At 40.7% G+C, this 18,645-nt stretch overlaps 1 protein-coding gene across 1 annotated transcript in view; it reads left to right on the top strand.

The window, feature by feature from the left end:
* The window catches only part of Kif13b (kinesin family member 13B), a 139,423-nt gene that overhangs the window by 69,275 nt on the left and 51,503 nt on the right, over positions 1-18,645 (top strand). Inside the window, exons 13-19 of the mRNA XM_090353682.1 lie at positions 1,004-1,138; positions 8,447-8,577; positions 12,974-13,060; positions 14,377-14,564; positions 15,339-15,549; positions 16,359-16,521; positions 17,372-17,518. Coding sequence (XP_090209808.1) covers positions 1,004-1,138; positions 8,447-8,577; positions 12,974-13,060; positions 14,377-14,564; positions 15,339-15,549; positions 16,359-16,521; positions 17,372-17,518 — 1,062 coding nt within the window. The remainder of the gene's footprint in view (positions 1-1,003; positions 1,139-8,446; positions 8,578-12,973; positions 13,061-14,376; positions 14,565-15,338; positions 15,550-16,358; positions 16,522-17,371; positions 17,519-18,645) is intronic.

The following is an 18,645-nucleotide window of genomic DNA, read 5'->3' as shown; positions in this document are numbered from 1 at the left end:
TAAGGCATGAGGAACTTACGAAGTTAGAAAATTACTACTAATAAATGGTAGATTGTTAACTGCTTACTTCCAGAGGAAATCTCAGTAAAAGTAACATGAAATTCCTGTTTTTGAGGAGAGTTGTAAGATCATAAAGTCTAGATAAACTTAGTCTAGAAAGTTCTAATTCAGTTTAGCTGTGGAGGAGAATGCCACCAATAAACACATTTTATCCTGCTGATTACTGTATGTTGCTAATACTTGTTTTGAGATTTTTTTTTTTTTTACCAGTTCTGGGGCTTGAACTCATGACCTGCACCTTGGACTTTCTCAAGGCTAGCACTCTACCACTGGGTCTTCATGTGTACTATGCAAGCACTCTACCACTAGGCCAGACTCCTGGCCTTGAGATATTTTTAACCTTTGTTTTTGGCAGTACTGGCATTTTAAAGTCAGGCCCTTTATTTTATTGGACAAGTACTTTAATACTTAAGCCGTACCCCATCCCTTTTTGCATTAGTTTATTATTATTTTAATATAGAATTTCACATCTTTCCTGGAGCTGATCTAGACTTGATCCTTCTGCCTCTGCCTCTGGAGTAGGTGAGATTATGGACTTGTGTCACTATTGCCAAAAAGGCTGGCTTTTATTTTCAGTTTATTTTTTATTTTATTTTTATAGTTTGGAAAGAAAATGTAGAATAATAAAATATAAAATATAGAGGCTGGGAGTTCGGCCTAGGGGTAGAGTGCTTGCTTAGCATGCATGAAGACCCTGGTTTGAGTCCTCAGTACCATATACATAGAAAAAAATCCAGAAGTGGTGCTGTGGCTCAAGTGGCAGAGCTCTAGCCTTGAAACAGCCAGGAACAGTGCTCAGGCCCTGAGCCCAAGCCCAGGATTGACAAAAACAACAAAAAACCCCACTTCTATTATAAAGCTGTGGAACAATTGTTTGGCATTGTAGCATCATCATCTGTGTCTTGCTGCCTCAGAGGCTAAGGAATTTGTGCTACATTTACAGGAACGTCAGAAGCAGTTAGAGAGCCTGGGAATCTCACTCCAAACTTCTGGAATCAAAGTCGGGGATGATAAGTGCTTCCTTGTCAATCTAAATGCTGACCCTGCTCTGAATGAACTTCTGGTCTATTATTTAAAGGTAAAGTGCTATGCTTGTATGGAGTACAATGATATCTCATGATGCTTTTTAAAATTTATTGATCAGGGCATTGAGTTAGCAAGTCGTTTTTATTTGGAATAGGTGGGATGTGGAACAGAAGTGTGTTACTGGGGTCAGTGGCGATACAGTTCAACCTGCTTACATGCAAATGATATTCTGGTGTTATTTCCAACAAGTTAGATAGTTGCCTACCATTATTTACTGTGTTTATACTAGAGAATAATTCTAAAACTGAAGGGATGGCTTTCGTGACTAAACTCATTTAGTCAGGAGAGGGAAGTTTCTGTGGTTAACATGAAATTTGTTGCGAGCAGGTAGCTCACAAGAAGAAATGGAAGGCTAGGAATGTGGTTTAGCATGCATGAAGCCCTGAATTCGAGGCCTCAGCACCACATAAACAGAAAAAGCTGGAAGTGGCTGCCGTGGCTCAAGTGGTAGAGCACTAGCCTTGAGCCAAAGAAGCTCAGGGACAGTGCCCAGGCCATGAGTTCAAGCCCCAAGACTTGTTTAAAAAGGAAGGAAAGAAAAAAAAAGAAGGAAGGAAAGAAAGAAAGGAAGAAAGAAATGTTCAAAGATAGCAAAGTTTTTACTATCACTTGATGGAAAATTTATATTTCTGTATTTATAGTAACTCAAGAAAATTAAGAAATATAAATTATTAACTTATATAAGAAGAGAGAACAAGACCTTCAGAGACTGAAGGAATCAGAGTATGGAACAATCTTACATACTCCATAAACGGCAGACAGAGGAAGATAAGACAGCTTCAGGAGGAGCATGGATGTAGAGACCCCCAAGTAATTCATGAGGGGCCCTCCAGATCTGCCTAGAGTGAATGTTAATTATATCAGGGGCCATAATTCCTCTGGGTGCAGGGTTAGTGCATCCCCATGGGGCCACTTCCTCCCCTCATATATGATGAATTAATGTACATGACAGGAAAGGAAAGCTGGTAAGCTGCCAAAGTTGGAAGAGCTATAAGACAAGAAAATTGTGACGTTTCATTTCTGAAAAGATGCACACTGGCTAGTTTCACAGTTCTGTTCCTGCCACCTTTCCCCTACCCCTCTTGCCAGTCCTGAGGCTTGAACTCTGGGTCTGGGTGCTGTTCCTGAATTCTTCTTTCTCAAGGTTACTGCTCTATCACTTGAGCCAAAGTTCTCTTTCTGTTCATTGGAGATAAGAGTCTCATGGGCTTTTCCATCCAGGCTGGTTTGGAACCATAGCCTTCTGATCTCAGCCTCTTGAATAGCTAGGATTATATGAATGAGTCATGAGTGCCCAGCAGTTTCACAGCATAACTTGGAATAATTGCATGTGTCATTTCAGTATCTCTTCTTTTTAAATAAGTATTTCCACCTTATTAAAATATGTCTTTGACATACACCATTATAACACTGAAGTCCGAGGTTTTGTGGTCCAAGTCAGAGGCTGCAGGAGGGTAGGAGTCAGAGATGCGGGGCCATGGTTAGGGCTTTTGCAAATGGCAGTTATCTCTGGCTACCTAGCAAGGTTCAGGATTGTCTATGTAGGAGCACTTTATGAATAGAAATACTAGGGATTATATACTACTCCACATCCACTTTCCTATCTGGTAACTGCCTGATAGAGATGTGTTATCCTGTCCCTCACTTTGCTCCTAAAGTTGTCAGCATGTCAGCCACAGAGTTTTGTAGCTTTAGGGAGATACAGTATCAAAACTGGACTTAAGCTGGGTGGTGGCTCACGCCTGTAATTCTAGCTACTCAGGAGGCTGAGACCTGAGGATCAAGGTTCAAAGCCAGCCTGTGCACAATAGGACCTGAGACTCTTATCTCTAACCCCTAGAAAACAGGAAGTGGGGCTTGGCTCAAGGATAGGGTAGTAGCCTTGAGCTGAAGAGCTCAGGGACAGCACCCAGGCTGAATTCAAGCCCCATGACCCACAAAACAAAACAAAACAAAACAAAATAAAAAACTGGACTTAAATATGTTGCCCTTTCTTCTTTTTCCTCTCAGAACTGGTGTGAGTAGTTTAAATTAGAACACACAGACCCACACTAAGGAAAAAACCTGATTCGTATCTGTTTCTTACCAAAAGTTTAACAAAAAGGCTGTTTGAGGAGAGACTTTTGGAGAGGAGTCAGAACATTTTTGGTCGTTTTTGTGGAGGTGTTTGGTTCTGTTCCAGGCTGTGGTCAGCTCTGTTTGAACTGATTCTGAGCCAGTGACAGTTTCTTCACTGCCCAAGCTCCTGCCACACAGCAAGACCATATTCCTGACAAAGCACATTCAGGAGGGTAAGCGCAGTGCAAGAACTGTTTTCAATTCAGAAAAGTGACACTCTGGGTGGGATAGAGAAAGTCAGAGGTCAAAGAACTTTTTTTTCCTTTTATTTTCTTCTTCTTTTTTAAATCCCAGGTTAGTTGTAATGAGACATCTGACTTCAAATGTGATGACTTTAGCAAATGAACATCTTTGGAGTTCTTAATGCAAGTTGTGTGGTTCTCTCACTTTTCCAGAGCATAATCTCCTCTGCCCCATTTATTCTGCTATAAGTTATATCAGTTATACTTTAGAATAATTGTACCCATTCTTACCTGATCTACAGTCACTAATTAACTTCATCGCATTTGGCTACTTTGAACCTTCCAGTATCAGGTAATCTTTGTTTGAGACAGGGTCTGTTTTTATAGCCCAGGCTAGCCTAGAACTTGAAATAATACTGTCTCAGCCTCCTGAGTACTGGAACTGTAGGAATGTATCACCAAGCAGTGCTAGAAAATTTATGAGAAGTTTCTTCTTATCTCTGTATTACATTGCTTAGGATATAATATAAAGAGTTTATTGACTTAAATAGTGATATTTTGGCAGAATTAAGATTTTTAAATTCAGTATTTGTGTTTCTGATTTATTATCATCCAAATCCTAAAAGGTTATAATCCCACATGAGAAAAAGTCTAAGTTACTTATAATGTAAATGCTGTAATTAGAACTTTGTCTATTTCTTGTGTCTCTAAGGTTTCCGGTATAATTGTTGAAAGTGAAATTTTTCTTCTAAAACTTGAATTAGATCTTTGCCTGTCAGTGTCTTCTGCCCCTGCGGATTTGTAATCCTTTCTGTCAGCAGATATTTAACACCCACCACATATTGTGTATTATGCTGGTTGAGCCAGTTGCAAAAGTCTTATACGCATTGCTATCCAAATAAGTGGGGGAGGGAAGGAAATAGTGTTTGTGAAATAGCAAATCATATATCACAGTGCTTACTGACTTCATTGTAATTAGGGTTTAGAGATGGAAGCAATTGCTCTTTGGTAAGAGGGAGACTTACCTGTAGAAGATGAAGTTAGAAGGGATTGAGAGCTGGGAGCCAGTGAGCCCTACTTGGGAAGCTGAGGTCTAGAGAACTGCAGTTCCAGGCCAGCCCGCCCCGACAAAACATTTGAAATCCCCATCTCAACATGAAACAGTGCCACATTCCTGTCATCCCATCTGAGATGGAAAGCACGTAGGTAGGATGATCACAGTCCACACTGGTTCAGGGGGGAAAAAAATGAGACCCTCTCAAGAATAACTAGTGCAGGCAGGCACCAGTGGCTCATGCCTGTAATCTTAGCTACTTTAGGAGGCTGAGATCTGAGGCTGGAGATTCAAAGCCAGCCTGGGCCTGAAACCCTGGGAGACTCTTAGCTCCAGTTAACCACCATCAGAAAACTGGAAGTGGTGCTATGGCACAAGTGGTAGAGCATTAGTCTTGAGCTCAGGGACAGCAGGTAAGCCCAGAGTTCAAGCCCCATGACTGATCCCCCACCCCCCCCCAAAAAAAAACCAAACTATAGTGCAAATAGGATTGGAGGAATGGCTCAAGTGGCTCAAGATTTCCTGCCTAGCAACTGTACGGAAAGAACTAGATGCTGGAAGGTTCTCTGTGCATAAATGAAAACAAAAGCCTTTCTGGTGGCAGAAGCAGAGCCAGGCAGGAGGATGGGAGGGGCCTCCATGCAGTCCAAGATTGGGGTGGAACAGTTGAGTTCATACTCAAACCCAGTCTAGGGCCAAGGGTAAAGCTTTTCTCCATTACCCCAACAGAAAAGATCCCCGAGGCACAGCCAGGGCTCAGCCCTGTTTTTGGGACCAGGGGAGATTCTAAACAGAATTGGCCTAGAGGCTGTTGTCTTCCTCTGTAGGTAACCTTTGGCCTACCTACAGCCTTGGGCCTGTCTGGAAACTCTGTTGGTGATAGAGGCCAAAGAAAGGGACAGCGTATGCAAGTCACACCCAGCAAATATGTCTCCCTGGTGGGGAGCTTGGGGACTGGCCCTGCAGTCCTAGTATAGTGGGTCCAAGGGAGGATGTTATTTCCATTATCATCTATGAGGGAAATGGACTTTTCTTGGGCCGGAGTTAGTTGGGAACAGGGGTTCTGCTTTGGCTGTGGCTCACTCTGAAATGTGTTTATGGGCAGTGTCTGATAGGATAGGAAGGCAGAGATAAATGGTGTTTAAGTCTGGGTGTGGTGGTGGAGATTGGAAAGATGGAAGTAAAATCTGGAGTTCCTCTTTGCTGATAGAGACTTACTGAGACCTTGCTTATTTTGGCAGTGTGGGAAGCATGGCCTGAGTCAGGGCAGAGGACTCTTTCCCACAGGCACTTCCGGCCTCCTTCCTGGTTTCCTGCGGCCCAGGAATTAAGAATAGTTCTTACTATTCTTTGTTGTTCTTGTTTTAATGATACTGGGGTTTGAACACACTTTAAAGGCAGGTGCTTTACAGCTTGAGCCATATCTCACTAGCTCTTATTTTTTAGGCTATTTATTTATATATTGTTACTGAGGCTTGAACTCAGGGCTGAAGATATGCTCTCCCTTAAACTTCTTTGCTCAAGACTGATGCTTTATCATTTGAGCCACAGCTTTTTTTTTAGGGGGAGAGGGTGGAAATTAGAGATAAGAATATCATGGACTTTCCTGCTCGAACAGGCTTTGAATTGAGATCCTCAGATCTCAGCTTCTTGAGTAGAATTATAGCTGTGAGCTACCACTAATGTCTGATTCTTTAGTCTTTTTTTTGATAGGGTCTTATTTTTTTCTTCACGTCAGCCTAGACTATAGTCTTCCTATTTATGTTTTTTTTTTCTTTCTTTCTTTTTTTTTTTTTTTTTTTGCCAGTCCTAGGGCTTGAACTCAGGGCCTGAGCCCTGTCCTTGGGCTTTCTCATGGCTAGAGCTCTACCACTTGAGCCACAGCACCACTTCTGGGTTTTTTTCTATGTATGTGGTGCCAAGGAATCAAATCTGGGTTTAGTGCATGCTAGGCAAGCACTCTACCACTAGGCCAAACTCTCGGCCCCCTATTTATGTTTTCTACTGTAATAGAGATGACATGAATGTAACATCACACAAAACCAAAACCAGCCATTGAGGTTGGGTTTCAAGAATTTTTTTTTTTTGCCAGTCCTAGGGCTTGAACTCAGGGCCTGGGTACTGTTCTAGTGCTTTCTCAAGGCTAGTGTTCTTCCACTTGAGCCACAGAGCCACTTCTGGCTTTTTTTTTTCTGTGTCTGTGGTACTGAGAAATTTAACCCAGGGCTTCATGCATGCTAGGCAAGCACTCTACCACTAGGCCAAACTCCCAGCCCTGTTGTTGTTGGGTTTTTTTTTTTTGCCAGTCTTGGGGATTGAACTCAGGGCTTGGGCACTATCCTTGGACACTTTTTGCTCAAGGCTAGCGCCCTGCCACTTGAGTCACAGTGCCACTTCTGGCTTTTTCTCTGTATGTGGTACCAAGGAATGGAACCCAGGGCTTCGTGCATGCTGGGTGGGCTCTCTATCACTAGGCTAAACTCACAGCCCCTGGGGAGCTCCATTTTTATGTGCTACTTTCTCCACTCAGGAGAGCCAGCTGCTTGTCAAAAAGTGGGGCTCAGGGGCTCAGAGCAGGTACTATTGGCTCCTGTCTGTAATCCTTGCTACTGAAGAGGCTGAGATCAGGAGGATTATGGTTTAATGCAGAAGAGTTTGTTAGACTCCATCTCTAAAATAAGCAACACAAAAAGCAGAGTTAGAGATGTAGCTCAAGTGGTAGAAGCAAGTAGCTTAGCAGGCAAAGCCAAGACTTTGAGTTTCCAAGTTCAAATCTTGTTACCATCAAAAAAGAAAGAAAGTGGAGCTTAGAGATACTTGATGTGTAGAAGGAACATCTAAAAAACACTTATTACCTAAAAGGTTGCAAGTACTGAGCTACCACAAGACTTACAAATTAATTTTAGCCTTTTGAGACTCTTATCCTTGGAAAGCTTTTGTCTTGACCCATTTTGACTGAGATCAGGTAAGTGATGTCTTATTTAAAACTGCTTTTCAGATTACAGTTTTTTGACTCATTATTAATATTTAGCCTATGCTCTGATGATCACATAAAATATTTGGATTCAAGTCTGTGATAGAAAATAAAGGATAGGGGCCGGGAGTTTGGCCTAGTGGTTAAGGTGCTTGCCTAGCATGCATGAGGACCCGGGTTCGATTCCTCGGTACCACATACATAGAAAAAAGCCGGAAGTGGTGCTGAGGCTCAAGTGGTAGAGCTCTAGCCTTGAGAAAGTCCAAGGACAGTGCTCAGGCCCTGAGCTCAAGCCCAGGACTGGCAAAAAAAAAAAAAAAAAAAAAAAAGAAAGAAAGAAAATAAAGGATATATAGAAATGACAGCACATAGGAAGATCCCAACACCAGCCCTATTGCTATAGCTTTTGGTTTGTTTTGCAGCCTGAAATATTGCTTATTTCGTTACCTTGTGATTTTTATTCTCCATACCTCCTCCTCTAATTTTTATGCTAATAAATATTAGGAAAAGAGGGGACCAGGAGTTTGGCCTAGTGGTTAAAGTGCTTGCCTAGCATGCATGAAGACCCGGGTTCGAGTCCTGGGTACCACATACATAGAAAAAAGCCAGAAGTGGTGCAGAGGCTCAAGTGGTAGAGCTCTAGCCTTGAGAAAGTCCAAGGACAGTGCTCAGGCCCTGAGCTTAAGCCCAGGACTGGCAAAAAAAAAAAAATATTAGGAAAAGAAAATAAAGGATATAGATGTGGATATAAATTCTATTTGTAAGAATTAAAGGCTTAAATAATATATTGAACAACATGTTTTTCCTTATAAGGAAATAAATCTCGCAGAATTAATTTCAGAGAAAGCCACTGCTCCGTTTTTTTTTTCCAGATTCTGTTAGCTGAGCATCAAAGAAGGTACAGTGTAGGTAATTTTAGTTTGTGTACATGAGAGAATACAATATTCATGAGTAAATTTGATTCTTTCTTAGGAACATACATTGATAGGGTCAGCAAATTCCCAAGATATCCAGCTGTGTGGAATGGGAATTCTTCCTGAACACTGTATTATAGACATCACGACAGAAGGTCAGGTTATGCTGACTCCTCAGAAGAACACCAGGTAATGTGCTTGTATTAGTGTTAATGTCAGTCATTTTTAGGAGTAAGAAAATACACTAGTGGCAGGTGATACTAAAGGACATTCGCTTTTGGATTTAACTTCACCTAACACATCTAATCCAATACCAAGCCCTTTATATTCAACTTTAGCGTACACCCATGCCTTTTCTCTATACTTATACACAGAACCTCACCAGGGTTCTAGTGTTGGAACTCTGCCAACACTGTTGATTTTTTTTTCTGCTCACCACACAACTGGAAGGCTCTCCTCTGCTTGGAGAGAAAGCTCCTTCCTCTACATCGCTATTCCTTCTGCCTGTCAACTCCTTTGGGGTTACGCTTTGTCATGGCCTACTTTGGGGAGTTATCTCTTCTAGTCTCCTACCTTCTTTTTTTTTTTTTTTTTTTTTTTTTGGCTAGTCCTGAGGCTTGAACTCAGGGCCTGAGCACTGTCTATGGGCTTTCTCAAGGCTAGAGCTCTACCACTTGAGCCACAGCACCACTTCCGGCCTTTTCTGTGTATGTGGTACCGAGGAATTAAACCCATGCATGCTAGGCCAGCACTCTACCACTAGGCCAAATGACTGGCCCCCTCTAGTCTCACACCTTCTAATGAAGTCCTGTACATGGAACCCTACTTTCTATGCTTTATCCAAAGTTGACACCCAGATCTTAGAGTAGATAATTGCAACATCATCTTTCTGACTCACCTGATTATTCCCCGAGCTATTCCCTGAGTAGAAGTGGTAAATCCAGTGTGGTCATCTCTGAGTAGGGAGTCTGATGATCTTTGGTTGGAGAATGCAGACAGAAGTCTTGTAAAAGTCTAGTTTACTTGAAAGGTTGAGTTTTATCACTGGCCTCTGCTAAAGGTTGTCCTTGTGGTGTTCATTGTTGATGCCCACGATGACAGTCTGAATCACTGGTCTGTTTGTATCAGGACAGCCATTATTCTCTGTCATACAGCAGTGGTACATTTGTATAATTCTTGTCAGTTACATATTGAAAACATGTGTCCAGGGCCAAGATTGAATAAAAGTCATAACTTCATCAAGAACATTCTGAAGTGAGACATTTTTCTTCTTTAGTCATGAGTGCATGGCAGTGTGTACTGGAGACCTCTGCCTGCTCTGTGTGGACCACTGGTGGGTTTGCTCATGGCCTCTATATATGTAAGCCTAGTGACAAGGCCTCGACTAAAGGATTAGTACTACCATGAGGTAGTTTGATCCTAGGGACTTCATGTAGGTTAAAAATTGAGAACTGTTATGTTATTTGTGCTCTTTAGAAAAAAACTTATCATGGTTTAATTGCTGTGCGTATATATCTGATTTTCTCACATTCATCATTGTATTTGAAGAGCTGTGTCATCAATGCTAAAAATCTAGTTACAGTAGGTCTTTTCCTATCTTTTTGAACATGTGCTTTGAATAGATTTCAGAAGTCTGGAGATCAGTTACTTGTTCTATTTCAAAACCCACATTTTAGGGGGATGGTAGAACCTAGATAGGGTGCAAGATTCTGTGTGTATTCAGATACATTAAAAAAATGACAACCTAAAGCCATACAAGCTTGCTTTGCTTTTTGACTTTACAGATTTTGTTTTGTTTTGGTCAGTTGTGGGCCATGAACTCTGGGCCTGGATGTTGTCCCTGAGCTCTTCAGCTTAAGGCTAGTGCTCTACCCATTGAGCTACAGCACCACTTCTAGTTTTCTGGTGGTTAAATGAAGATAAGAGTCTCACAGACTTTCATGCCCAGGCTGGCTTTGAACTATGATCCTCAGATCTCAGCCTCCGGAGTAGCTAGGATTATAAGCGGGAGCCACCAGCTCTTGGCAACATTACAGATTTTAAAGAAATTCAGTTACCATACACAATACTGTTCAACAGATTTTGCCGAGGAAGTGGGCTTGCTCTGTGAGGAAGATTCTGGAGGATGGAAAGGAATGGGATCATTATTCCTGATGAAATAATAAAAATTATTCCAGGGATTCATGTGAACCTGGATTAGGATAGGCATCGATAATTTTTGGTGTACAGAAAATAAACCATTAATTTTGCAGGAATTGATAGTTTACTAGAAGAGGGAAAGGATGAGGCATATAGAGGAAGAAAGGGATTTTAATGTCAAGTTATGGTATTTTTACTTGACATCCTAAGTAAATGATTCTTTCACAGGAGAGAAATACTAGTATGTGACATGCATCATTTTCTGTTTATTTCCTGTGCTTGGAGATTCTCCTCTTGATGGTGAATTTCTGCTGCTGAAGTCTATTTTCTAAATAAGCAGTCCAGTAAGTTGTTGAATGCCAATGGCTGTGAACATTTGTTTTCTACTATGGGAAGTTATGGGAGAATTCCCTTATAACTGGCATCTCTAGCTATTTCTGGAATCTAGCTGACTGATTGGCTGTTTTTACCCACTAGATGGAACATGCTTGTTTTAGTGTGTTCTGCATTGTCTTTAATGATTGGCTGCCTTTATGTATTGTATTATGTTGAGATTTTTTAGTTAATTATATTTTTATTATCTTTAACTAGTTGTACAAAGGGGTTACCATTCAAAAAATCAGTTTATAAGTACAATGCATCCTTCCATCATTTTCTTCTACCCCTCCCAACACAACCTCTCCCCTCTGTTTTTCTAGTTTCATTGGATCTGCCTTGAATATTATGACTTCAATAATTGGGGGGGGGCAATATGGAAGTACAGACACTTTCTTATTCCTATAGAAAAATAGATAATTTAACTAAATTGTTCATGTATCTGAAAATAGAGAAATAGTAGACAAACCTACACCTACTTCTATAGTCCTACTAAATAACTCTTCCCTGAATTTCATCTCAGAATGGGAACAAACTCATTTCCATGTGTGGCTCAGCCTTTTCTTTTTTAAATTGTAAAGGTTATAAACAGAGATATATAGTAAGGTAATGAGTATATTTCTTTCTGAACAGTGTCACCCCCTCCCTCATTTTTTCCTAGTCTTTTCCCTCTTAAATTCCCTTCCCCCCAAGTTATAAATTTCATTTCCAATATAGTGTCTACTGAGGATCGTTACTTACTTGGTTCACTTTGTGTCCCAATGTTTCTGTGCTTCCGCTTCCCCTTCCCCTCCTCAAATCACATAAACGTAATAGGACAAAGGGTAAAGAAATTAAAAGCAGAGACAAGGGGGGGGGCGAGGGAAAAAAAAGAAAAACCAAAAACAAGAATCACAAACAGTACAATTTTTTTTTAAAAAGCTCTTGTTTCCAATTCTTGGAATTCATTTTGATTGTCAATTTATATGATCATATGCACATTTGCTTAGAAACAATAGCAAGTAGACTCATCAAACATTCTGGAAACTTAACCCATGACTTCCATTTATGTCAATTATTTATGGAATTTATATGATATTAATCATCATAACAGTGAAAAATTCATGAGGTTCACTACTGAAATCGTTGGGTTTATTTCCATTTGTATTTTTTTGTATTGATTAAAAATATAAAGGCTATATATTCTTAGATTTTATTTGTTTATTTTTGTTGGTCATGGAACTTGAACTCTGGGCCTGGGCATTGTCCCTGAGCTCTTCAATTCAACGCTACTGCCCTACCCCTTGGCTTGGCATTGTTCCGAGCTCTTCAGCTCAAGGCTACAGCCCTACCCCTTGATCCACAGTGGCTCTTCTGGTTTTCTGGTGATTAATTGGAGATAAGAGTCTTACAGAATTGCCACTTCCGGTTTTCTGGTGATTAATTGGAGACAAGAGTCTCACAGAATTTTTTTTAGTGCCCAGGCTGGCTTTGAACCATGATCCTCAGATCTTAGCCTCTTGAGTAGCTAGGATTATAGGCGTGAGCCACCACACCCAGCGATTTTATTCATTTTTCAAGTAGTTATACAAAAGAATTGCCATTCAACAGAGTAGTTTATGAATACAGTGCATCTTGGTCGATGTTACTCTTTTTTGTGTGTGGGGGCGGGTCATGGGGCTTAACTCTGGGCCTGGGTGCTGTCCCTGAGCTCTTCAGCTCAAGGCAACCGCCCTAGCCCTTGAGCCACAGCCCCACTTAATGTTACTCTTTGAATGTTCTCTCCCTTTCCCTCCAACCTCCCTTTCCCTCCAACCTCCCTTTCCTCAAAATTTAGAAATTTGAAAAATAACACTAAATCAAATAAGCCTATTAAGTAAACTACATATATTTAAAACTTTGAACTATAGAGAATGGTAATCTATTATGCTTGGTATCATTGGCACTTGAGAAAAATCAGCAAAAATCTTAAAATTTACCAAGGACAGATTTTATTTTGGATAGTTGGTTATTTTGTTTTCTCCAATAATTAGTATTGGAAAGTTAACAGCAGAGGATGTGATAATTTTCATGGTTGACCTTCTCCCTACAGAACATTTGTAAATGGATCTTCTGTCTCCAGTCCAATCCAGCTGCACCATGGGGACAGGATATTATGGGGAAACAACCATTTCTTCAGGTATGACATTGCTTATGGCCCTTAGTAGGGAAATGTCAAAAATTGTGCTCTAAAATAGAAAGGTGCATTATATCTGTAAACTTAATTCCATAATATTATAGACATTTTGTATGTAGTTATGTATGTATATATATAAATATATGTGTTATGTGTGTGTTATATGTTTGTTTACTACGTATTATATCTGGATCCTGAGGATATGGGAATACTGATGAAAAATAGAGTTTACTTGCATTTTTTTTCTATTTCCCAGTGGAAGTTGGTTGTTTTGTCATTTGGTATAAAAAACACATTATTTCTGGCAAATAGTTGTTTTAGTTTCTTATCCTTAAAATTGGGTTGACATTTCCTACAGGAATACTTACAGCAGTGAAGCATTTCCCAGAGATAGTTTGACAGTGACACTTCCTTTTTCCCTGACAGAGGAAGAAATTGCAAGGAAAGTGGTGGCTAATGTTGCAAAGCCTCTCAGGAATGTCAGGGCAGCAATCTGCCTGTTATCTTGGTGCTGTCCTGTGGCCTAAAGATGGCTGTGTTGCCATAGATGCAGCATTCAGCTTATTGGCAGAAAAGGAGGGAAAGGGCTGAAAAGGAGAGGGCTGAAGCTTTCTGACTGTTGTTGCCCTAGCAGTCTCCCACTTTGCTAGAATTTGCCTGGTTACTTCAAGGAGGCTGAGAACAGGGTTGTGCTGGTGGACAAGCTGGCTGGATTTGACAGAGTTGAAGTTTAGGTCTCTCTGTCTGTGGCCAGTGTGCTTCAGCGGCACACTGACTTTTTGCAGTGCTGATGGACTCCCTGCATGTGGGCCACTTGATACTTTCCCTTCTGAAAAAAGAGTGGATGGGTTAAAAAAAATTGGAAAATGTTTTTCTCAATTGTTTTTTATACTTTGGGCCAACTTGCTCTTTTCCACTCTTTCATTCAGCTTGTTTTGTACAACCCTTGTGTATCTTGCTGTTTTATTCATAATTCCTCCAGAGACTGTGGACCTTCTGTTTTCACATCTTTCCACTTTCCTCTGCCCTACTTTCTGGTGAGTCCTTAGGGCTCACCTCGGACAGTTTCCTACAGTCATAGCTTTCTTTACTCTTCCACTCTGAAGTGGGCCTCATGTGGTCTGTGTCTTATTCTCTGTTGTAATATTCCCACACAGTGATTTTTTTTCTGTTACTAGACCATAAAGTTCCTGAATGCAGCATTGTCTTGTATTTATGTGGCATATACCCTTGACATAAAATTGCAGCATTTGTGGAATGGAATGAATACGTGCCTATCTTGATTTTTAAAAATTACCTCTCTCCCCCACCCAATCAAGACTCAATTTGCCTAAAAAGAAAAAGAAGGAACACGAGGGTGAGGAGCAAGATGCCTCCCTGAAGAATGATAACAGCTCTGAGCAACTGGATGCAGATGGGGACTCCTCCAGCGAGGTGTCCAGTGAGATCAACTTCAACTTTGAATATGCACAGATGGAGGTGACCATGAAGGCCCTGGGCAATAACGGTGAGCAAGTCTGCTGTCCTTTAGAATCCTCTGACAGTATTAACAGTGTTTTCCGTGAGACCTTTTACATGTTCACGAGAAAGTTCACTTTGCTGATTTTGGAACTCCATTCTTTGTCTTACATTTATAAAAATTTGCCTTCTCTTTGCCTTTGATATATGGTTAGATAAATTGTGATACATGGTAAACCTTGTTTTCATTGGTAGAAGTTTGACGGTGTCAATCTTTTTATTTATTTATTTATTTATCTATCTATCTATCTATCCATCCATATCCATCCATCCATCCATCCAGTCCTGGGCCTTAAACTCAGGACCTGGGCATTATCCTTGGGATTTCTCAAGGCTAGAGCTTGACCACTTGAGCCACAGCACCATTTCTGGCTTTTTCTCTTATGTATGTGGTACCGAGAAATTGAACCTGGGTCTTGGTGCAAACTAGACAAGCACTCTACCACTAGGCTAAACTCCCGGCGAAGGTGTGAATCTTGACTGCCCCCAGCTTATTATTATTATTGTAACCTATCTCTATGTCTTAAGTGAGGTGTAGAACTTAGGATAGACCAATTTTTTCCAGATGGATGACTGATGTGGAATATCCAGTTGGGAATACATTACTACAGTATACTACATTAGACACAGCTATGCTCGTTACAAATCATCTCAAATGGTTTTTGGTAGTGGTAACTAGATAACAATACAGTGACAACAATACAGTGACACAGAACAACAACATTTGAAGTATACTGAGTTTTATTTGTATAAATATGCTTAGATCCAATGCAGTCAATATTGAATAGCCTTGAACAACAACATGAAGAAGAGAAGCGGTCTGCACTGGAGCGCCAGAGAATTATGTACGAGCACGAGTTGGAGCAGCTCCGGAGAAGGCTGTCCCCTGAGAAGCAGAATTGCCGTGGTATGGACAGACTCTCATTCCACTCACCCAGTGCCCAGCAGCGCTTGAGACAGTGGGCTGAGGAGAGGTAGGTGGCACCGAGGGTCAAGGGTGGTGGTTGGGGGGGAAGGAGCTGATATTACGCTCCCATCTGCAACCTCTGGGTTCCCAGTGCAACACTTAGATGTTACTTGCAAAACCGTTACGTTTCAAGAGAGTGATACAGCCAAGAACTGCTATTGTGGTTTTGATCATGGGAATTGTCAGTAATACTGCTTTCTTTAGACTGCCCAGGTTAGGTGTGGCCTCTTTTCAGCTCATATGCTTTTTATACTTTATCATTATATTATGCTTTAGATTCAGAAGTTTGGGTAAATGTTTTTTAAAAGAAAGCTATGAAGTTGGTTCAGATAGGAAAAGCATGGTACTAGTGAGATGCAGATTGTAGATTTGATCTCCATATGGGTTAATTAGCACCACACTGAAATACTGTGCTCCTTGATTACAGACTGTAGGTCACTATCATCTGCCTCTATAGTCAGGCATTTTCCTTATCAACTAGAGACTGATAGAGATCTAGAGTTTCTGGTTCTTCACTCCGGATTTGCTGAGTCAAAGTCTTGAGTTCACGAAGATCCCTGTGATTCATATACGGTCAGGTTTTTGAAGTATTTCCTGTGCCTGTGTTCTGATGCTTGTGATGTTACCCAGAAACAAGTATGTGTGTGGAGCAGTGTCCCTCAGGCTCCCTGTATGCTAAAGACTGTCCTAAGCTTGGCTCACACTTTGGCATTAGCACATTGTTACTCTTGTAGTGTAGTTTCTTCAGGCTACCTCTACAATTCTGCCTTTCTCTCCTTTATTATTGTTAGAATTATTGTCACTATTTATTTACAGAGAAGCAACACTGAATAACAGCCTGATGAAGCTGAGGGAACAAATTGTGAAGGCCAATCTGTTGGTGAGAGAAGCCAGTTACATTGCAGAAGAGCTGGATAAAAGAACAGAATATAAAGTTACCCTCCAGATCCCAGCCTCCAGCCTGGATGCCAACAGGAAGGTGAGGTGCCATCTCTCAACAGGGCAGAGATATGATTGATGAGGTAGTGTCATGCTTTACCTGTCTGATTGGAACCCCAGTAGGATTGCACCCAGATCCTCGCTAGTGTGAGTCAGATTTGGCTGGCTGTGACTATGACACAATAATTGTTACAGGGAACTTGAGTAGGAAGAGTTCTGTTAGATCACAGTTTCAGAGGTTCCAATCCATAGTCCTTGGTTAAAAAAAAGAAAGTTCACATAAAATTTGTTATTCTAAAGGGAATAGTTCTCCAATGTTATCCAACCACTAGGTCTATCTAGTATCTAGTAATTGGCAATTATAGTAAATTCTAACTTATATTTGGGAAGTGATATTATATGGGTAATAATACACTTCTTATAATTTGTTGTTTTGGGAATTTCATTGTGCCTATCTTACAGATTTACTCCTTTAAGCATTGACATATTATCCATTCAAAAAGTTAAAGACTGTCGCTTTTAGAAGTAGAGATAGTTACCTCAGTAGACATCCCTGCCTTTTGTAACACATGGCTCTTTCAACTCGGTGACATTCTGTGGTTGTATGATGGTGTGAATAAAGCATGTTTATTTCTCAGTCTCCTGGGTTTTAAATTTAAATTATATTCAACTGCAATTAAAGCGTATATTTACATGGACACCTAAGTTAATATTAAAATCTAAAGTTTTGAGTGCAGTTGTATAAAGGCATGGTAAAGGCTGTCGGAGCTTTGGGATGCTTTGTGGCCATCCCATTTCTATAATGAGCAATGACAGTTGGCTGTAAGGATCAGGGTTGGCATCTCTGATGGGTGGCAGCAGTTTCATGCAGTTATTTGATGTCTTTGCAGCGAGGCTCTCTTCTCAGTGAACCTGCAATCCAGGTGAGAAGAAAAGGAAAAGGAAAACAAATTTGGTCTTTGGAAAAACTGGAAAACCGGCTCTTGGATATGAGAGACCTTTATCAGGACTGGAAGGAATGTGAAGAGGACTCTCCTGTAAGTTCCTGAAGAAAAGTGGCTTAGCTGGCGTAGTCATAGATTTATGCTGAGTGAGCCTGTTTTTTTATTTTTCCATGATTGTTTTCCTGTTTCTACTGTAAAAGGTCTAACTTGCTTAATATATTCAGTTTAACAATCTGCCTTTCTGGTGTCTTTTTCTTTTTCTTTTTTTTTTTTTGCAGTCGAGGGGCTTGAACTCAGGGCCTGGGTACTGTCCTTAGACACTTTTTGCTCAAGGCTATTGCTCTTTCACCTAAGCCACAGTATTACTTCCAGCTTTTTCCGTGTATGTGGTACAGAAGAATTAAACCCAGTGCTTCATGCATGCTAGGTGAGCACTCCACCACTAGGCTATACTCTTGGTCCTTTTTTGTTGTTGTTGGTCCTGGGGCTTGAACTAAGGGCCAAGGTACTATAACTGAGCCTCTTTATGCTTAGAGTTAGTGCTCTATCACTTTGAGCCATAGCTCCACTTGCGATTTTCTGGTGGCTAGTTGGGGATAAGAGTTTCATTGACTTTCTTGCCCTGGCTGGCTTTGGACTGTGACCCTTGAATCTCAGCCTCCTTCCCCCCCACCCCCTTCACCTGTCTTCTCTGAATTTCTAGCACAGATCATCTCTTCTGTCTGCTGTCTGCTGGTGAGTATCCACTCTCTGCTGCTACTCTGGAACTCTCTTTAGCATGGAATCAAGCCCTGTCATGTCCCTTCCCATTTCTCTATAAAAAGAACCTTGCAAAGGATAAACCTACAATACATGCTCATGTTTTCTGATTTGGTATTTTCACATTTGTGGAAGTGTTGATCCTAAAGCAGGTTCTCCATTAAGTCAGACATATACTTGTACATGTTTAAAATGGCAACAGTGTACATAATTTTAATACTGGCGATCCTTGCTTCACATGAGTTCTTTACTTCCTCGACGTTTTGTAAAAATGTTTATTTTCCAGTGGCCACCAAGAAAAGTGACTTTATTGTTAGACTGCATTTTTTGCTGAAAATTTTGAAATTCTTTTGTCTTCTATTTCAACCAAGAAATAAATAGCACAAATAAATACAAAGAAGCCATTTGTTCTCCTCTCGGGGGGTTACTTGTAATTTAAGCAAGGGTGTCTAATGATTGGG

This window comes from Megascapheus bottae, chromosome 20, assembly GCF_031878675.1.
Source record: "Megascapheus bottae isolate mThoBot1 chromosome 20, mThoBot2.hap1, whole genome shotgun sequence".
NCBI lineage: Eukaryota > Metazoa > Chordata > Mammalia > Rodentia > Geomyidae > Megascapheus > Megascapheus bottae.
The sequence above is the reverse complement of the archived record's forward strand: the minus strand, read 5'-3'. Positions and strand labels throughout refer to the sequence as shown.